The 21642-nt window shown below is 38.1% G+C and overlaps 1 protein-coding gene across 1 annotated transcript; it reads right to left on the bottom strand.

Annotated features, from left to right (window-relative positions):
- Nucleotides 1-3445: 3445 nt before the first annotated feature.
- gsc (goosecoid) lies at nucleotides 3446-9459 on the bottom strand. Its single transcript, XM_058057058.2, has 3 exons — nucleotides 8975-9459; nucleotides 4916-5169; nucleotides 3446-4154 (listed from the first exon to the last, which is right to left on the bottom strand). Exons 1-3 carry the CDS (start codon nucleotides 9288-9290, stop codon nucleotides 4008-4010), a joined length of 717 nt encoding a protein of 238 aa, XP_057913041.2. The 5' UTR covers nucleotides 9291-9459; the 3' UTR covers nucleotides 3446-4007.
- Between the last annotated feature and the right edge of the window lie 12183 nt (nucleotides 9460-21642).

Below are 21642 nucleotides of genomic sequence, written 5' to 3'. Positions count from 1 at the left end.
AAGCCAAATGAAATCAGCAAGGGTTGTCGGGTCAAGCACCTCGACCCCCCGTTGACCCCGAGGCGCCTGGCTGATATTCCCCAAACCTCCTTCCCAAAGCCAAGCAAAATGGATCAAATCTGTTAATGCCTGACAAGGCCTGTAAACGCGCTGTCCGTCAAGTCTTGTTTTCTCAACGGGGTGAAGGACGTTATGTGGAGACCCCCCCCCACCACCACCACCACCCCACACCCCCCCACGACCTCAGCGCTGATTGCTGCCTGCTGCACATGTACACAGACGCAGAGGAACCGCAGAGCCGGGCAGATATTGTTTCACGGGAAAGCCAGAACGCCATCTGCAGCGCTCAAATGCGGCGGAGGAATTCTCCCCGCTTTCCAACATGGCCGCCGTGCTAGCTAAAGCTGGGCTCTGTATTCCTTCTTCTTCTTCTTCAAGCGCCAGTCGTACCCGAGCAGGAAGGGGCGAACACACCCACCCATTCACATCCTACCACTCACGTGTCGTACTTACACTTACGCTATCTCTCAGTTAGCTCGTCAGCTAGCTTGTCGCTAACTAGCTAGCATGGGGTACAATAATAATAATAATTCATCCTTCATTTATTTTTAGACTGAAATAGAAAACAAGTGAATATAATAAGCAATATACATTTTCTATTTTACTTTATTAAAAAAAAATGTTATGCGATGTTTTCAAAAATAAAATCTTTGTTTTTATGATTTTATTTTTGAAATCAAAAAGATTAAATTGTATTTCTTTTGGTAAAAAAATAAAAAACAATATAATTTGTAATTTATTTATTTCTTATAACATAAAAATGGAAAATAAAACAGAATTATTTTAGTTTTATTTTATGTTAAATAATAAAAACACTTTATTTTTACAGAACAAAATATAAATGATTATTATTTTAACCTTAAATATGAAATAAAGTAACACAATAATTTCAATAAAATAATAAAAAAAAAACAATTGTATATGATGAAATGTCACCTAAAAATAAACGCAACAAATATTTATTTTTTCTTTTGATGGAAGAAAAGAATAAAACCAAATCAGCACCAATTGTGAAATTAAAGCAAAAATAACAAAGATTCATTCTTCATGTTAAAAAAAAAAAAACCTGGATCTTCTAGAAGATATCGAAGGGGAACAAAGAGAACGTTTGGAGCGCTCAGTTCCTGGCCTGCGTGGCCCCCATACGTGTTGATGTGGGGGGGTTGGGGGGGGGGGCTATGGCGAGAGCTTGTCGTGTCCCGACCCGACTTGTCGAAATCAAACCCACCTGACTCCCATCTTGCTTCTACTGCGTGAAGAAGCTTGTTGGTGCCTCTCGCTGCTCCAGCGACACCAGAAGGGAGAGTGTGTGTGTGTGTGTGTGTATGTGTGTGTGTGTGTGTGTGTGTGTGTGTGTGTGTGTGTGTGTGTGTGCGTGTGCAGCAGACGCACACATGGTTTGAAGAAGGAGTTGACGTTCAGACAAGCGAAGGCAAAAAGCTTCTACCTGCTGTATGTCAGCCGTAAGCAGACGCAGCTGTACCCGATGAGGACTCTCTAGCTGAGGGGAGAGCTACTGAGAGGAACACTAACCCCCCCCCCGTTGGTGCCCCCCCTGGACAATAACACAATAATCATAACCACGCTCCCCAGTTCATAGCATGGAGCCAGTTTAGCATGTACGGCAGGTACAGGGTAGGACCAAATGCTAGGTTTTAGTCAAATGTAGTTTCAATATATTGGATAGCGTCCTCCCGTCTCTCATTCCATCCGTCTGTCCATCTGTCCTTCTTTCTGTCCGTCCGTCCTTCCGTCTGTCCTTCTGTCAGTCTGCCCTACCCTACCGGCCGTCTGTCCTTCAATCCGTCTGTCTGGCCTACCGTCCGTTCTTTCGTCCTTCCTTACGTCTGTCTGTCCATCCTCCTGTCTGTCCTGTCCTTCTTTCTGTCCGTCCTTCCATCTGTCCTTCCATCTGTACTTCTGTCTGTCTATCTATCGTACGTCCTTCCGTTTGTCCTTCTGTCAGACTGTCCTCCCATCCGTCTGTCCTTCTGTCCGTCTGTCTTTCCTACCGTCCATCCTTCCGTCTGTCCTTTCGTCCTTCCTTGCGTCTGTCTGTCCATCCTCCTGATTGTCCTTCCGTCCTTCTTTCTGTCCGTCCTTCCATCTGTCCTTTTGTCAGTCTGCCCTACCCTACCGGCCGTCTGTCCTTCAATCCGTCTGTCTGGCCTACCGTCCGTCCTTTCGTCCTTCCTTACATCTGTCTGTCCATCCTCCTGTCTGTCCTGTCCTTCTTTCTGTCCGTCCTTCCATCTGTCCTTCCATCTGTACTTCTGTCTATCTATCGTACGTCCTTCCGTTTGTCCTTCTGTCAGACTGTCCTCCCGTCCGTCTGTCTTTCCTACCGTCCATCCTTCCGTCTGTCCTTTCGTCCTTCCTTGCATCGGTCTGTCCATCCTCCTGTCTGTCCTTCCATCTGTACTTCTCTCTATCTATCGTACGTCCTTCCGTTTGTCCTTCTGTCAGACTGTCCTCCCGTCCGTCTGTCCTTCCGTCCGTCTGTCTTTCCTACCGTCCATCCTTCCGTCTGTCCTTTCGTCCTTCCTTGCATCTGTCTGTCCATCCTCCTGTCTGTCCTTCCGTCCTTCTTTCTGTCCGTCCTTCCATCTGTACTTCTGTCCGTCATCTGTCCGTCTGTCCTTCCGTCCGTCTGTCTGTCTATTGTCCGTCCTTCCGTCTGTCCTTCTGTCAGACTGTCCTACCGTCCGTCTGTCCTTCCTTGCATCTGTCTGTCCTTTCGTCCTTCCTTGCGTCTGTCTGTCCATCCTCCTGGCTGTCCTTCCGTCCTTCTTTCTGTCCGTCCTTCCATCTGTACTTCTGTCCGTCTGTCCTTCCGTCCGTCTGTCTGTCCTACCGTCCATCTGTCTATCGTCCTTCCATCCTACCTTCCGTCCGTCCTACCTTTCGTCCATCTGTCTGTCCGTCCGTCCTTCCTTCCGTCCACCACAAAAAAAAAGTGAAATGTGCTAATGATATAGGAGGACGTGTACGTTGGTGAAAATATGCCTCGTTTGTCTCAGCTTTCTCAGCACTTTGCTGGGAGGAGGAATGGAAGGGAAAGGAAAGGAAGGGAAAGGAAGGGAAAGGAAGGGAAGGGAAGGGAAGGGAAGGGAAGGGAACCACAGAGAGGACAACACCCTCGTCTATCTTTAGAGCGGGAAACACACACGCACCAGCTGCCTGTATGCTCTCAACATATTCATATCCATAACCATATCCATAACAATATCCATAATCATGTCCATAACCATATCCTTAATCATAACCATATCTATCAATGAGAAAAGACAACATGGAGGTCTGTAGCATGTGCTAGCCGTGTTTCTGTCATTGACTCCAACATGCAAACATAAATCAGATGAGACGGACAACAAAGTAAATCTGACAAATATTTCATTTTTTTCATTTTAGTTTTTTTTTTTTTACAAAAAATTTTTTTTTACATTCTTGACGAGAGAATAGTTGAACACAAACATGAATAATAAAGCTGTCACATGGATGTCTTCTACATCAACAACTTAAATTAATATAAATAATCATGTGCAACACTGCCACACACACATATATATATATACTGTACACACACATACATAGAGTACATACACAGTACATAGAGTACATATACAGTATGCAGTATATTTATCCCATAAGCCATTGATGGTCAATATTGAAATAGTTTCCCGTACATTTCACCATATTATCAACATTGCACATTTTTTTCCCTTATTTTTATTACACTTCCTTATTTTACAGGAAATACATATTTTACAAAAATCTCACTTATTTTATAGATTTTTTAACCCCCCCTCCCCCCAGATACTAGTGTACATGAAGCCTACAGTTACCTTAGGGATACTAGTGTACATGGAGTATACTGTATACAGTACACGGTGGGAGACAGACAGGAAGTGGGGACCGGGACTGGGGGGGAGGGGGGGTGTTTGTGATCAGCTGTCCGACTCCTCTTGGCTTTTGGTGTGTTGGTTTTTTCCCGCCGAGGTTTTGCCGCTTTTGTCCCACGTGGTGTCCGAAGGCTCCTCGGACGACGAGCGTTTCTGCCGCCTCCATTTGGCGCGTCTGTTTTTAAACCAAACCTGAGAAGACACCGCAGAAGACGTCACGAGCTGGTTCGTTGTCGTCGTGGTGCGTTCATGGAGCCCACCGTCTTCCGTTTCTTCTATACATACACGCGATACTATGGCGTTGTAATAATAATGACATACTTTTTGTTGACTCGCTGAGACAAATATGAAAGACATAAATACATATCCACACCGGATGTATTCCTATTCACGTTATCCCATTCTTAAAAATTACTCTATTATTTATTAATGAATTATTGAGAAATGGCTCTTCATGAGTTATGATTGTTTATGGCAAGAATGCACGTGCCCGTCAAAGTGTGTCATTAAAATGTTTCCGTGTTGGTTTTAAAAGTGACATAAAAAAATAATAATGACGTAAATGATCATGTTTGAATTGATAAATGGATACATTATATTTTATTGTTTCACGTATAAATATATATTTGTGAATTTATGTTTGCCCGCACGTGACATTATTATTTATGGACAATATATGATGCGAAAGCAAACATTCTCTGTGTAGAATCGATTTTAAATGATAAAACGTTTGGAATATCATCATATTTGTATTCGTATTGTATCTGCGATGACAACAAGTGCACGTGCCCATAACATCCTGTATGGGTGATGCACGTGCGTCCCTTACAAGCAAAAACGGGATGTGACTGTGAAGATGGCGGCAGCAATAATAATAATAATATTAATAATAATAATAATAATAATGACGGAATTGTGTATGTCAAAATGAGCAAACGCGCGGTGCTTCTGACCTCGACCTTCTCCTCCCGGAGGTGGACCTTGCGAGCTAGCTGCTCCCGTGTGCCGACATCCGGGTACTTGGTCTCCTGGAAGAGGCCTTCCAGGGCCTCCAGCTGCTCGTCCGTGAAGATGGTCCGGTGCCGCCGCTTCCTGCGGCAGTGGAGCTGGTTGAGAAGCTGCAGTTCGCTCCGCGACAAGCCGCCCATGTTGACGTACGACATCAGCTGCCGTGGCACCGGGGACACCAGCACCGGACTCTCGTAGCCTGCGTGGCAAAGCGGCGCAAGGCGTCACCGGGGAAGAAAGGAAAAGTAACCCGAGAGAACGTCCACCCCGACGGTTTGTCTTTACGGCCTGCAAGTGATGGCAGCCATCCGTCACCACAAGGCACGTGCACCTTTTCTATGTCGTGTGCGCGTGAAAAACAATCGTTCCATCCCCGCACGTGCCCAGCTGAGGGCCTCGTACGCTAAAATAATTTTGCCCTCTTTTTGGTTTTCCAGACCTTAAAAAAAACAACACGAACGTTTCTCACCCGCTTTATTTTATGGCCTGGGGCGCGCACACACAAATACTAAGTAACGTCATACCATTTTTGCTTTCTTTTAACCCTTTTTTAACAATCCAAACATTTAACCTTTAACCTTTGCTTTAACGGGAACCAGTCAAGAACATCCCACAGGAGGCTTTGTGGATTCTTTGGCTATTTCTGTTTCGTTTTCATTCTTTTTGTTGTTATTGTTGGTGGCACGCTGCTCTTTTTTTCTGGCCTGTGGAAAATTCTTACAAATATACACGCACACACAATAAAAAAAATGGGGGGTGGACGACAAAAAATGGTTAACACGGCTGACAAGATATATCTATATAGTGTATATCTATGGCTAACACCATGGCCTCTATATTTATATAGTGTATATAGCAACAACATTGCCTCTATATCTATATAGTGTATATCTATGGCTAACACTGTAGCCTCTATATTTATATAGTGTATATTTATGGCTAACACCATAGCCTCTATATCTATATAGTGTATATCTATAGCTAGCACCATAGCCTCTATATCTATATAGTGTATATCTATGGCTAACACCGTAGCATCTATATTTATATGGTGTATATTTATGGCTAACACCATAGCCTCTATAGCTATATAGTGTATATCTATGGCTAACACTGTAGCCTCTATATTTATATAGTGTATATTTATGGCTAACACCATAGCCTCTATATCTATATAGTGTATATCTATAGCTAACACCATAGCCTCTATATCTATATAGTGTATATCAATGGCTAACACGTAGCCTCTATATTTATAGAGTGTATATTTATTGCTAACACCATAGCCTCTATATCTATATAGTGTATATTTATGGCTAACACCATAGCCTCTATATCTATAGTGTATATCTATAGCTAACACCTTGGCCTCTATATCTATATAGTGTATATCTATGGCTAACACCATAGCCTCTATATTTATATAGTGTATATCTATGGCTAACTTATCTCTGTATCTATATAGTGCATATCTATAGCTAACACCATAGCATTTGGGATTATCTTACACAATTTGTTAAAAAGTATTTTTTTTTTAAATTTTTCAAAAAATATTATTTTAGTATTTTTATTGTTATTTTTTGTTCTGGCCTGTATAATTTAAATAAAACCCAACATAAATATAATATTTTTATATAGCATTTTTAAAGAAAATGATGATGAAAATGTTTAATTGTTGTACTTTAAACCCCCCTAAAAAAAGCCCCCATAATGCAACGAGGTAAAAAAAAAAAAAGACGAATGAGGAAAAAGCATTGCTAACAACATCCAGTGTATACTTTTTAAATAAAGTTTTCTGTTTAAATTGTCACTCATTGTGTTTATTCATATTTTTTCTATTTTTTTAATTGTTGGCAGCGCGGGGGACCACTTGTGACCACCTCCTCCTTCATCCGCTAACCCCCCCAAGTGAAGACAGTGCTGGTGGGGTGGGGGGGGGGGGGTCCAGCCTGGTCATCCTGCTGTCATATTCCAAAGGAACCTTTTGTCCTGACACGAGTTACGAGTTACACAAAATGTTTCCCCACCTTTTGTTGTTTTTTGTATTTTATTTAACGCTTACGAGAGCGCAGCAGGTCACAAGTCGCCCCCGTGCCACCCTTTGGACAGCCGTGTTTGCCGGGCGCAGCATCCGAGGAAGAAGGAAGATGATCTGAGATAGCGGAAGGAAATATTCCTATTGGTGTTGATATGCTTTGTTATGATATGCTACATGTCCACGCTGGACGTGAGTGAAATGTTGCTTATGAATGATTCCATGGATGCCCGGGGGTCGTATATTAGTATATATATTTAATATATATGTATATATGATATTATATGATATACATATATACCAGAGTGAAGAAGGAAGATGCTATTGCTTTTTGTTATGAATCCTTCGTATGGATGGGCATCTTCATGTAACGTGTGGCGTGGCACAAACGGCCCCCAGGCTGCACTTTGGACACGCTTGCATTAGCGTGTGCTATCATTCGGTTTCATTTCCTGGTTGTAATGTTTTCTATCATGTATTTCTATTTAGGAATGATTGAATTCATCTTAGTGATGCCCTGGAGAGGAAGCCACATTGGAAATATATTCATCATATATCATCTCATATTATATATGATCATATCATATCCGATATTTAGACACATGCTTGAGGCGTCTCGAGCTACTATGATGCAACAGGTTATGTACAAAATACATATTTCATTCATTCGTCCTTTATTTAACCATATTGAACCACATATTAACCACATATTTTACCATATTTAACCACATATTTTACCATATTTAACCACATATTTAACCATATATTTAACCATATATTTTACCACATTTAACCATATATTTAACCATATTTAACCACATATTTTACCATATTTATTAACCATATTTAACTACATATTTAACCATTTATTGAACCACATATTTAACCATATATGTAACCATATATTTAAACACATATTTAACCATATACTTAACCATATATGTAACCATATATTTAAACACATATTTAAACACATATTTAACCATATTTAATCATATATTTAACCACATAGTTAACCATATTTAACCATATGTTTTACCACATATTTAACCATATATTTAACCATATATTTAACCACATATTCAAACACATATTTAACCATATTTAATCATATATTTAACCATATATGTAACCATATATTTAACCACATATTTAACCATATTTAATCATATATTTAACCATATATTTAACCACATAGTTAACCATATTTAACCATATATTTAACCATATATTTAACCACATAGTTAACCATATTTAACCATATATTTAACCACATAGTTAACCATATTTAACCATATATTTAACCATATATTTAACCACATAGTTAACCATATTTAACCATATATTTAACCACATAGTTAACCATATTTAACCATATATTTAACCACATATTTAAACACATATTTAACCATTTTCAACTACATATTTAATTACATATTTAACCATATTTAACCATATAATGAACCATATATTTAATCACATATTTAACCATATAATTAAGCACATATTTAACCATATATTTAAGCATATTTAAGCATATTTCAAAAAGAATAGCCCCGTGTGGTTTTATTCTTATTCAAAAAGCCTTTTTGCTGTTGCTTTTCTCATCGGATTACATTTTACGCACCAGAAGATGAGAAAATGATTGTTTGTTTTTGAATGTTGGTTGTGGAAATGATCCTTCTAAAAAGACAGGAGGACGATAACAAAGTCGACTTACTAAAGGAAAGATATCATTTTTGGAACGAGTAACGTTTCCACGCCGAACCGTGGCAGTCGGAGGGAAGAAGAAGAGAAAAAGAGAAAAAGAGAAAAAGAGAAAAAGAGAAAAAGAGAAAAAGAGAAAAAGAGAAAAGGAGAAAAAGAGAAAAAGAGAAAAAGAGAAAAAGAGAAAAAGAGAAAAAGAGAAAAAGAGAAAAAGAGAAAAAGAGAAAAAGAGAGCTTTGCCGAGCAAGTGAAGTGTGTTTACCTGGCGGCATGCAGGGGCACTGCCGCGGGCCGAGGCCGTGCACGGCCCCGCAGCACGGCAGTCCGGCGGCGCCCTGGACGTGCATCTGTCCGGCGTAGTAAAAGCCGTTATAGCCGACCCTGCTCCCGCTCACGGACGGGACTCCGGCCACGGAGGGCCCGCCGCACGGGGCCGCGTACAGTCCGTTGTAGTCGGCGTAAAGCGAGTCGTGGCCCGGCAGAAGCACCGGGCCGCTCCGGTGCACCAGCAGCGGCTCCTTGCAGCTGCTGGGCCGGCCGGACAGGATTCTGTCGATGCTGAACATCCCGGCGGGCATCGCGCTCGGGGCCGGGGAAGGCGGGACGTCGAAACGCGACTTGAAAAAGACCTAAAAGTGAAAGTGAGAAGCTACAAGGTCGCCATGGTGACGCGGAGGACAACTTGCTGGCTCGCTGGCGTGGAAGCGGACTCTTGGATCCGAAGTGGACCAGCCCGGAGGAGGGAAGGTTTTATAGTCTACTGACGTCACTACGAGCACCACACGCAGACACGCGCACACGCGCACGCTGTGTGTGTATTCCCAATTAAGTCAATTAAGATAATCTTATTGTTTGCAGACGATGCCGGTCGCACCTTTGTCCACGTCAGGGTGTCCAAAGTGCTGACAACTTTATTCAGACAACTTTTTTAAGCCTTTTTAGAAAAATGTAAAAAATTAGAAAACCTTGTATCCTTCATTTTTCTTTTTTTTTGTTTTTAATGAGGACAAGATAAGAGTTTATCCTTATCAAACACTTCCTCCATTGACGTAAATAAAAATAATACACGTTGTTGTTGTTGTTTTCTTGCTTTACATTTGTTGATAAAAACACTCATTTAGTAATTAGCTTTAGTCACAATTCCACCCAGATAGAAAAAATACAGAGGCACCATATCTTTGTTTTCAAACTGATACAGGTAACTTCTGGAAACACAGAAAAAACTATTTACAACCGTCTACATACACTTTAACATGGTTAGAGCCCCCTAGACATGAAATAACACCCCTATAGTCACCTTTACACTCCTATTAGCCAATATAGTAGACATCATAAGAGGAAATAAGACATAGAAAAACAGTTTCCTAACTTCTAAATGGGCTTTTTAACATGGTTAGAGCCCTCTAGACATGAGATAACACCCCTATAGTCACCTTTACACTCCTATTAGCCAATATAGTAGACATAAGAAGAAAAAATAAGACATAGAGAACCTGTTTACCACCTTCTAAGTACACTTTTAACATGATTAGAGCCCTCTACACATGAAATAACACCCCTATAGTCAACTTTACACTCCTATTAGCCAATATAATAGACATCATAAGAACAAATAAGACATAAAAAACCTGTTTACCACTTTCTAAATATACTTTTAACATGGTTAGAGCCCTCTAGACATGAAATAACACCCCTATAGTCACCTTTACACTCCTATTAGCCAATATAGTAGACATCATAAGAGAAAATAAGACATAGAAAAACAGTTTCCTAACTTCTAAATGGGCTTTTTAACACGACTAGAGCCCTCTAGACATGAAATAACACCCCTATAGTCACCTGTACACCCCTTTTAGCCAATATAGTAGACATCATAAAACATAGAAAACCTGTTTACGACCTTCTAAACACACTTTTAACATGATTAGAGCCCCCTAGACATGAAATAACACCCCTACAGTCACCTTTACACCCCTATTACTCAATATAGTAGACATCATAAGACATCATAAGAGAAAATAAGACATGGAAAACCTGTTTACCACCTTCTAAATACACTTTTTAACATGATTAGAGCCCTCTAGACATGAAATAACAGCCCTATAGTCACCTGTACACTCCTATTAGCCAATATAGTAGACATTATAAGAAGAAGGAGTGTTTTTCTATAGCGTTTTAAATTTGAATGGCTATGATGGCCGTGTTTCATCCTTCATCCCAGGATAGAACTTAGTGACTATGAGAATGTGAAGAAAGAAGCAGTCAGAGGCAAGTCCAGGTTGAATTGAAATCGGAAGTGAAGTGTAAACACGTTACACCAGGAGTGTTCTGTAACTTCATTGCTCCATTATTTCCTCCGTGCCACCTCCACCACATGTTTCTGTGTGCGTTATTAGAGGTAAAGTTCACGTGATGAAGGTTCCTCCACGGCGTCTCCGCAGGGAGCAGATCATCACATCTCCTCCCCACGCGGATAACATCTGACTGAGATAAGAAAAGCAGCCATTATCGCCGCTATTCAGCTGCAACCCGGGGGTCTTATTGCATATTTACTCCACTCATCAACACAGATTGACTGATGCTTGTGTGCTCGTGTTGCGTGTTGCCTGAGTGGAGCGGCTCGGGTCATTTAAAAACAAATTGTGTTCTGAAAATAAAATGAAGATTAAAATGAAGTACATTAGCAGACGTGCATAAATAGTTCAACAATCATGTACAAATATGCTCAGTCTTTGACCGTACAAATACACAGAAATACTGTAATACGTGTACATGTTTGATAAACAAACATCTAAAATACAACAATCCATCCTTTCTGAATTTCTGCCATATAGGATTCCTTATTTACAAATGGAATATTTTGGCATTTAAAAAAAAACATTTACCACCTTCTAAATACACTTTTAACATGATTAGAGTCCACTAGACATGAAATAACACCCCTATAGTCACCTTTACACTCCTATTAGCCAATATAGTAGACATCATAAGAGAAAATAAGACATAGAAAACCTGTTTACCACCTTCTAAATACACTTTTTAATATGATTAGAGCCTTCTAGACATGAAATAACACCCCTATAGTCACCTTTACACTCCTATTAGCCACTCTCCTCATCATTTCCGAGGTAACTACTTTACTCATCATTTCCTAAGTAACAACTCTACTCATAATTTCCTAGGTAACTACTCTAATCATTATTTGATCAGCTCCCAGGTAACTACTCTACTCATCATTTCTTAGGTAACTACTCTCCTCATCATTTCCTAGGTAACTACTTTACTCATAATTTCCTAGGTAACTACTCTACTCATTATTTGCTCAGCTCCTAGGTAACTACTCTACTCATCTTTTCCTAGGTAACTACTCTACTCATCATTTCCCAAGTAACTACTCTACTCATCATTTCCTAGGTAACTACTATACTCATTATTTGATCAGCTCCCAGGTAACTACTCTCCTCATCATTTCCTAGGTAACTACTGTACTCATCATTTCCTAGGTAACTACTCTACTCATCATTTCCCAAGTAACTACTCTACTCATCATTTCTTAGGTAACTACTCTACTCATTGTTTGCTCAGCTCCCAGGTAACTACTCTACTCATCATTTCCTAGGTAACTAACTACTCTCCTCATCATTTCCTAGGTAACTACTCTACTCATTATTTGCTCAGCTCCTAGGTAACTACTCTACTCATCATTTCCTAAGTAACTACTCTACTCATCATTTTCTAGGTAACAACTCTACTCATCATTTCCTAGGTAACTACTCTACTCATTATTTCCTAGGTAAATACTCTACTCATAATTTCCTAGGTAACTACTCTACTCATTATTTGATCAGCTCCTAGGTAACTACTCTACTCATTATTTCCTAGATAACTACTTTGATAACTACTTTTGTATGTTGTATACCAGGGGTCTCAAACACGCGGCCCGCGGGCAGCAAAATGTGGCCCGCAGGACACTAGTTTGAGGCCCCCCGCCTTGATATGAAAGTTTAATGTTAGTGATATGGATGCTGTATGGTATCATGTACCCAGAAAAAATTATTACGTTTGATTCATGTTCATGTTAAAGGTTAAATAACTGTTAATAGTTATCCTCCCTATCCGTGTGGAAGTGGTAAGTTTTTGGCTTTTTTAAATTTAAAGGAAATAACTTGGAGGCTACCGTTTAGGGTCGCTAGCTCTCTAGTTTGCGAGTTAGCATGTGTCTCGAGACCCTGCAGTTGCGCAATATGTTGTAAATAAAAAGAGTATAAATGTGACTATAGTCGTGTTTTGTCATGTCTACAGGGCTCTAATAATGCTTTGTTCATTTGTCTACCCACCAACTATATGTGGCCCACAGGCCCACAGGTGTACCTATAGCTACAGCTATGTGTCCAGGGAACACGTGTGGACCTGAAGATCAGCCAATGGCAGGAAGTCACGAGTATTGAGGAATACGCGTCGGAGTGGCAGGAGGAGAAGAGGATCAATGGAAGAGCGTTCAGCCAGACGAAGCAAACCCAGCCAGGCTTGTTTGGCATAATTGCAGGTTGTGTTATTGACGTGAGTACGGCCTGTGGAGCTCATTTGAATTTCCCAAAGTATGACTTGTGTGCGGGGGGGGGCGGGGACAGGGGGGGGTGCATGTTCCCGGCCTCTAATGTGTAAATGTGTTTCTGATTCCTGACACGGTGAACGTAGCTACGGGACGGGCGGCCTGTAATCAGTCATTACCAGGATTGGCTGATGGATGCGGTGTAAAAATGAATGATTGATGAGCGCTAATAGAAAGCAGCTGGAGCGTTTCAGCAGCCTGACAGCATGGCATTAACGCTGAATGGAAATATCTTAAGTAGACCCCGGGAAAGGGGTGCTGCTGCTGATGGTGGTGGGCAGGTACCGCATTACCATCTCGAAATAGAAAAATAGCTTCACGCTCGCCTCGGAATTGTCTCTCCTCAAGACCTTCCTGCCATCAGGGGAGTCGTCTACATGCTTAATAGACTAAACGCCACACAGGCTAAAGTGCATTTCTACCATGCATAAGTATTGGGACAGACGCCATGTTTTCTAGGCTTTATAGTCATATCAATACATTCAATTTTATTATGTTGTACACTCATTGCAAAAAATATAAGAAATATGATGTACACTACATTATTACTGGTATGCTACCAATGTACTTTTCTATGAATGGCATGTTCATATAGGAACATGATATTCATTCATTCATTCATTTTCTACCGCTTATCCTCACGAGAGTCGCGGGGGGGGGGTGCATACATACATTACATATACATATACATATATATGTATGAAAAAGTTAAGTACGTTTCTTTCTTATATTGTGGCTTGAAGGACCTGAACTAAGCTAAAATCTAAGCTAAGCTAAAAATAGTCTGATACAAAAACATTGTTTTTTATATAATATTTATTATATAAAAATATTCTATTCTATTATTTTCTATTCTATTCTATATTTAGTATATATAATATATTTATTATATTATATATTTTTTTATTTATTCAGTTATTATATTATATTATATTATATTATATTATATTATATTATATTATATTATATTATATTATATTATATTATATTATATTATATTATATTATATTATATTATATTATATTATATTATATTATATTATATTATATTATATTATATTATATTATATTATATTATATTATATTATATTATATTATATTATATTATATTATATATATTTAGACTTTATTCTATTTTTATTATAATATATTATATATAACATATTTAGTCATTTAGATAAAAAACATTGTTTTTTATATAATATTTATTATATACAAATATTATATTATATTATATTATATTGTGACTTTCATAAAGGATCTGAACTAAGCTAAAATCTAAGCTAAGCTAAAAAGAGTCTGATAAAAACATTGTTTTTTAATATAATATTTATTATATTATATTATATTATATTATATTATATTATATTATATTATATTATATTATATTATATTATATTATATTATATTATATTATATTATATTATATTATATTATATTATATTATATTATATTATATTATATTATATTATATTATATTATATTATATTATATTATATTATATTATATTATATTATATTATATTATATTATATTATATTATATTATATTGTGACTTTCATAAAGGACCTGAACTAAGCTAAAATATAAGCTAAGCTAAAAAGAGTCTGATAAAAACATTGTTTTTTTAATATAATATTTATTAGATAAAAATATTATTATGTTATGTTATGTTATGTTATGTTATGTTATGTTATGTTATGTTATGTTATGTTATGTTATGTTATAATTATTATAATTATTATAATTATTATAATTATTATAATTATTATAATTATTATAATTATTATAATTATTATAATTATTATAATTATTATAATTATTATAATTATTATAATAATATAATATTTTTCCTCACGAGGGTCGCGGGGGTGCTGGAGCATATCCCAGCTGTCTTCGGGCACGAGAGGCGGGGTACACCCTGGACTGGTGGCCAGCCAATCACAGGGCACATATAGACAAACAACCATTCACACTCACATTCATACCTATGGACAATTTGGAGTGGCTAATTAACCTAGCATGTTTTTGGAATGTGGGAGGAAACCGGAGTACCCGGTGTGGAGTTTGCATGTTCTCCCCGTGCATGCTTGGGTTTTCTCCGGGTACTCCGGTTTCCTCCCACATTCATGATGTGGGACACGGGGGTCTGACCCTGGAGCCAGGTCGGGGTGATGCTGACCAAAATCTGAACGTTCATGTTCAAGTTTCCCTAGGCGGCCCTCGATGGACCCCCTCACCATATCTACCATAGGGTACATGTATATCGTAGATCTAGAGCCAATAGAATGGGGCCTTGTGGATTTCACGGGGTTGGCTTGTAATGAGGCGTTTAGTGTTTTTGTGTTCCTCCATCAGCCGATCGGCGTATGAGAAACGCCGTCGGTGGAGAGGAAGGCGGACCCGTGGAAGTGGGCCTTGTCAAAACTTGACAGTTTCCAACTGCAGGCAAAGGCTGACGTGCATGTGCGGCGTTATTGAGTTATGCAGATGCCGTGCGGAGGAATGCGGCGTTGATCAGATGGCTCAGTTAAGCCGTAACGGCGGTTTGATTCCGGGAACCCCGATTAGCGCCGCAGGCCCGGTGAGGCCCGGGAGAGAGAGAAAATGATAGGAAATGTGCAGGGGTGGCGTGGCGGCAAGGTGTGCGTCCGTGTTGCTGATGTTAGCCGTAACGAGATGGGATTAAAGCCGCTTACATAAAGAGAAGGCGGGACCTCTCGGACGCTCATTCCACTCTGTCATCGGTGGATATTAAAGATTTGGGGATCCTCTGGTGAAATATGCCCCATGCACAATGGGGCCACTGTTGGGCTAGGGGGGAGACGTGGGCCACATGCTTGAATAGTCGCATGTCAGCTTGCTAATGCTAATGCCGTACACTTCGACAAACTCATTTGCTCAAACATGGCTCCACTTTCCTCACACGTGCTTTTTTTGGGGGGGTACGTTACCGTCCAAAAGCAGCGACCCATCCGTTTAACACCTCTTCTTACCACCATCTACTTTCTTCTTGCACTGCCTTGCCTTGCCGCTGCTATTTTTGCACCTGCACTGGATTAAAGGGGGACCCCTGCCAGTAGCTTAACAGAGTTAAATTTTTAGATTGAGTTTCACAGAAGGGTGGGGACCTATACGGGCCAGGTGCTGGCTGGCCGGCTCGGGTAAAATACCTCCCAGCGCTCAACAATCTGGTTCTGTTTCAGAGCTGCTCTCTGCTCCGCTTCCTGTGTGCCCTACGGGTCTTGGTGGTGTGCCACCACACTTGGTATTCATCACGGCGCTCCGGTAAGATGACAATGATTGTACCGTCGTACCTCCTTTATCACCCTTAATTGCTCTCACCGCCACGGGTCCACTCACGGCAAGTAGCATTCAGTATTAACATGGAGACAAACTGTTTGTCTTTCCTAACATGCTTTTTTACCATTAGTAGAGCCCTCAAGGCATGAAATAACACCCCTATAGTCACCTTTACACTCCTATTACCCAATGTAGTAGACATTGTAACAGGCAATAACACATAGAAAAGCTGTTTAACACCTTCTAAATACGCTCTTTACCATCATTAGAGCCCTCAAGGCATGAAATAACACCCCTATAGTCACCTTTACACTCCTATTACCCAATATAGTAGACATCATAACAGGCAATAAGACATAGAAAACCTGTTAACCACCTTCGAAATACGCTTTTTACCATGGTTAGAGCCCTCTAGACATGAAATAACACCCCTATAGTCACCTTTACACTCCTATTGGCCAACATAGTAGACATCGTAACAGGCAATAACACATAGAAAAGCTGTTTAACACCTTCTAAATACGCTCTTTACCAGGATTAGAGCCCTCAAGGCATGAAATAACACCCCTATAGTCACCTTTACACTCCTATTACCCAATATAGTAGACATCATAACAGGCAATAACACATAGAAAAGCTGTTAACCACCTTCGAAATACGCTTTTGACCATGATTAGAGCCCTCTAGACATGAAATAACACCCCTATAGTCACCTTTACACTCCTATTGGCCAATATAGTAGATATCATGAGAGGCAATAACACATAGAAAAGCTGTTTACCACCTTCTAAATACGCTTTTTTGCCATGATTAGAGCCCTCGAGACACAAAATAACACCCCTATAGTCACCTTTACACTCCTATTACCCAATATTGTAGACATCATAACAGGCAATAACACATAGAAAAGCTGTTTACCACCTTCTAACTACACTTTTTTTGCCATTATTAGAGCCCTCAAGACACAAAATAACACCCCTATAGTCACCTTTACACTCCTATTAGCCAATATAGTAGACATCATAAAAGGCAATAACACATAGAAAAGCTGTTTACCACCTTCTAAATACGCTCTTTACCATGATTAGAGCCCTCTAGACATGAAATAACACCCCTATATTCACCTTTACACTCATATTAGTCGATATAGTAGACATAATTAAAGAAAGTAAGACATATAAGACATAGAAAACCTGTTTAGTACCTTCTGGATACAATTGTTACTAGTTACCATACGCCAATGTATCCATGTGCTAACGTATCCATGTGCTAACATATCCATGCGCCAACATATCCATGCGCTAATGTATCCATGCGCTAACGTATCCATGCGCTAACGTATCCGTGCGCCAATGTATCCATGTGCTAATATATCCATGTGCTAATGTATCCATGCGCCAACGTATCCATGCGCTAACGTATCCATGCGCTAATGTATCCATGCGCTAACGTATCCATGCGCTAACATAACAATGTGCTAACGTATCATGCGCTAACATATCAATGTGCTAACGTATCCATGCGCTAATGTATCCATGTGCTAATGTATCCATGCGCTAACGTATCCATGCGCTAATGTATCCATGCGCTAACGTATCCATGCGCTAATGTATCCATGTGCTAATGTATCCATGCGCTAACGTATCCATGCGCTAATGTATCCATGTGCTAATGTATCCATGCGCTAATGTATCCATGTGCTAATGTATCCATGTGCTAATGTATCCATGCGCTAATGTATCCATGTGCAAGAACAAGACAATGTTAGAAAATGTTCAAGGTCAGGTGAAGTCAAGGTCAAATGGAAAGGGAAGGATGTGGAATAAATGATATTTAGGATGATGACTCATCTGTTTATCACTTTATCCTCCACGAATGGGGGCTGGGGGGCGGGGGGGGGGGGGGGGGTACATGGTACATGACTTTAGGTCAAAAGGGGTTTTGGGAAGCACCGCTCTAGTTGATTGCGACTTTCTTTTGTTGAGTCATGTGGGGGCCGTCCCATAGTCTAGTGGTCCCAGCTCCAGTCTGATCCCGTTGGGATGTGTATTCTGCTGAGTCAGCTTGTGGAAGAATGACGAGGAACCGTGGATTTCCTCCGGTCTGGGCTAAATGTACTAGCTGAAAAAAAAAAAAAAAACACTGATTTATTTTTAAATATTTCAACTCCAAGCTAGTAAGAAAACATCAGCGTTCCTCTGATGGAGTCATCTTCTTCGTAAACAATCTTTGGACATGGTTCTTTTTGTCATCTTATGACTTTATTCCCATAATATCAGAACTCGTGTTATTTTGTTTACTTTGTTTCTCATTATAGGATTACTGTTTTTTTATCATTACAGCAGTTTGTTGTTGTTGGTGCTGGATGGGGTGGGGGCAGGGCTGGGGGGGGGGTATTTTGCGTATCCAGTGTGTCAATAGAAATGCAAACTCTCCTCCGGTCCAGCAGTCAATAGCCACGAGACGAAGCAATTGACTTAAACTCCATGGAGGGACTTGATCCCGTCTCAGCGGCCAATGGAAGAACAAACAGGCCTTCGTTAGTCTGACAATAGCCAACTAACATCTGCAAGCGTCAAAGCCCTTCCTTCCTTCTGCTGGGGCGTCCATTGTTCATGTGTCCATCTCGGTGACCTCTCACCTCCCGCCAATCACCATGCAGATAATTATTATTATTTAATTATTATTTCTTATAAGTAATTATTATTTATTATACGTACACGCAGTTGTATGAAAAAGTTAAGCATGTTTCTTTCTTATATTGTGACTTTCAAAAAGGACCTGAACTAAGCTAAAATCTAAGCTAAGCTAAAAATAGTCTGATAAAAAACATTGTTTTTTATATAATATTTATTGTATAAAAATATTCTATTCTATTCTCTTACATTATATTTAGACTTTATATTACATTTAGACTTTATATTATATTTAGACTTTATTCTATTTTTATTATAATATATTATATATAACATATTTAATATAGATAATATATTTATTATATTATATTTTTATTATTTATTCAATTATTGTATTGTATTATATTATATTTAGACTTTATATTATATTTACACTGTATTCTATTTTTATTATATTATATTGTATATAACATATTTAGTATATATAATATATAATATATTTATTATATTATATTTAGACTTTATATTACATTTAGACTTTATATTATATTTAGACTTTATTCTATTTTTATTATAATATATTATATATAACATATTTAATATAGATAATATATTTATTATATTATATTTTTATTATTTATTCAATTATTGTATTGTATTATATTATATTTAGACTTTATATTATATTTACACTGTATTCTATTTTTATTATATTATATTGTATATAACATATTTAGTATATATAATATATAATATATTTATTATATTATATTTAGACTTTATATTACATTTAGACTTTATATTATATTTAGACTTTATTCTATTTTTATTATAATATATTATATATAGCATATTTAGTATAGATAATATATTTATTATATTATATTTTTATTATTTATTCAATTATTGTATTGTATTATATTATATTTAGACTTTATATTATATTTACACTGTATTCTATTTTTATTATATTATATTGTATATAACATATTTAGTATATATAATATATAATATATTTATTATATTATATTTAGACTTTATATTATATTTAGACTTTATTCTATTTTTATTATAATATATTATATATAACATATTTAGTATAGATAATATATTTATTATATTATATTTTTATTATTTATTCAATTATTGTATTGTATTGTATTATATTATATTTAGACTTTATATTATATTTACACTGTATTCTGTTTGTATTATATTATATTGTATATAACATATTTAGTATATATAATATATAATATATTTATTATATTATATTTGTATTATTTATTCTATTATTGCATTGTATTATATTATAATATATTATATTATATTTAGACTTTATTATAATTCAACTACAACTATTTTTCCCCATTTTTTTCTCCATAATATTTTGACTTTATTGTCATAACATTCTTTCTTTTTCTGCAAGCTCATTTTCCAAAAATGACCACAACATTATGACTTTAAAATAAGTCATTTTTCTTGAATATTTCAACATTTTCTCTCATAAGATTACCAGTTTATTGTTATTCAACACATGTAAGTGAAGTGTAAGAATTAGTTTTTATTTTTATCCTCTTTACAAAAGGCATGGATAAAAATATTCATATACATAGCGTGTTTTTCCCCGACTGTCCGATCGACAGCGGCCAATTTTCATGATGTTTGCCTCTGCCGAGCGGGATAAAACTCCCAAGCTCGGCTCTACTTCTCCGTTCTCTACTCTGCAGTCTGTCACGGGAAGGATAATAAACAAACGGCAGAATAGCGCTGAAAGGTATCACAAGGCAACAGTGTGGTTCCGTGGCCGGAGAAATGGAAGAAGGCAGCACTTCAATGTCAGGGTAATTCCAAATGCCACTGTGATCCACACCAGGCTTGCCACATACACTTAAAGTCTTCCTGGCGGGTGGTCCCACCAGCTACACAAGCACAAAGCCCAAAGTTCACTCAACTTATCCTCGCCCTTGCCTGTTTTCTGTGCAAGTGCCACGGGGCCAGCAGTTCTCATCTCATGGGTATGGTACCCAATCTAGAAATCGGCTAAATCCTCTATCGGCAACATTTAGGTCATCTCAAGGGGGAGGGTCAAAGTGCAATCTTAATATTAGCATGCTAACACCTAAAATGATAGTGGTGTGAAGGTACTGTATATGTCTACCCATGAAAATAGCCGAAATGCTAATATGCTAATGTTAGCATTCTAGGAAAGCTAAATGTTCCGAACTAGTTTTTTTTACCATTTTCTGTTGTGTTATGGAGTTACCTATGAAAATGGTTCAAAATGCTACTATGCTAATGTTCGTAGCATTAGCATGCTAGCAATGCAAACATGCCAACATTAGCATGCTAATGATAGCGGTGTTCATATATGTGTTTAC

Source organism: Doryrhamphus excisus, linkage group LG19 (genome assembly GCF_037039965.1).
Source record: "Doryrhamphus excisus strain RoL-2023G ecotype Guam linkage group LG19, RoL_Dexc_Guam_v1.1, whole genome shotgun sequence".
In the NCBI taxonomy this organism is placed as follows: Eukaryota; Metazoa; Chordata; class Actinopteri; order Syngnathiformes; family Syngnathidae; genus Doryrhamphus; species Doryrhamphus excisus.
This window is presented reverse-complemented; position numbering and strand designations above follow the sequence as displayed.

What these genes read in the sequence shown, in the direction of transcription:
- gsc (XM_058057058.2), bottom strand. Translation starts at nt 9,290, where the DNA reads ATGCCCGCCGGGATGTTCAGCATCGACAGAATCCTGTCCGGCCGGCCC. An exon ending in GTGCCCCTGCATGCCGCCAG is followed by an intron (nt 5,170 to 8,974) that starts GTAAACACACTT and finishes TTTGCCACGCAG; the next exon opens with GCTACGAGAGTCCGGTGCTG. An exon ending in TCCGGGAGGAGAAGGTCGAG is followed by an intron (nt 4,155 to 4,915) that starts GTCAGAAGCACC and finishes GTGTCTTCTCAG; the next exon opens with GTTTGGTTTAAAAACAGACG.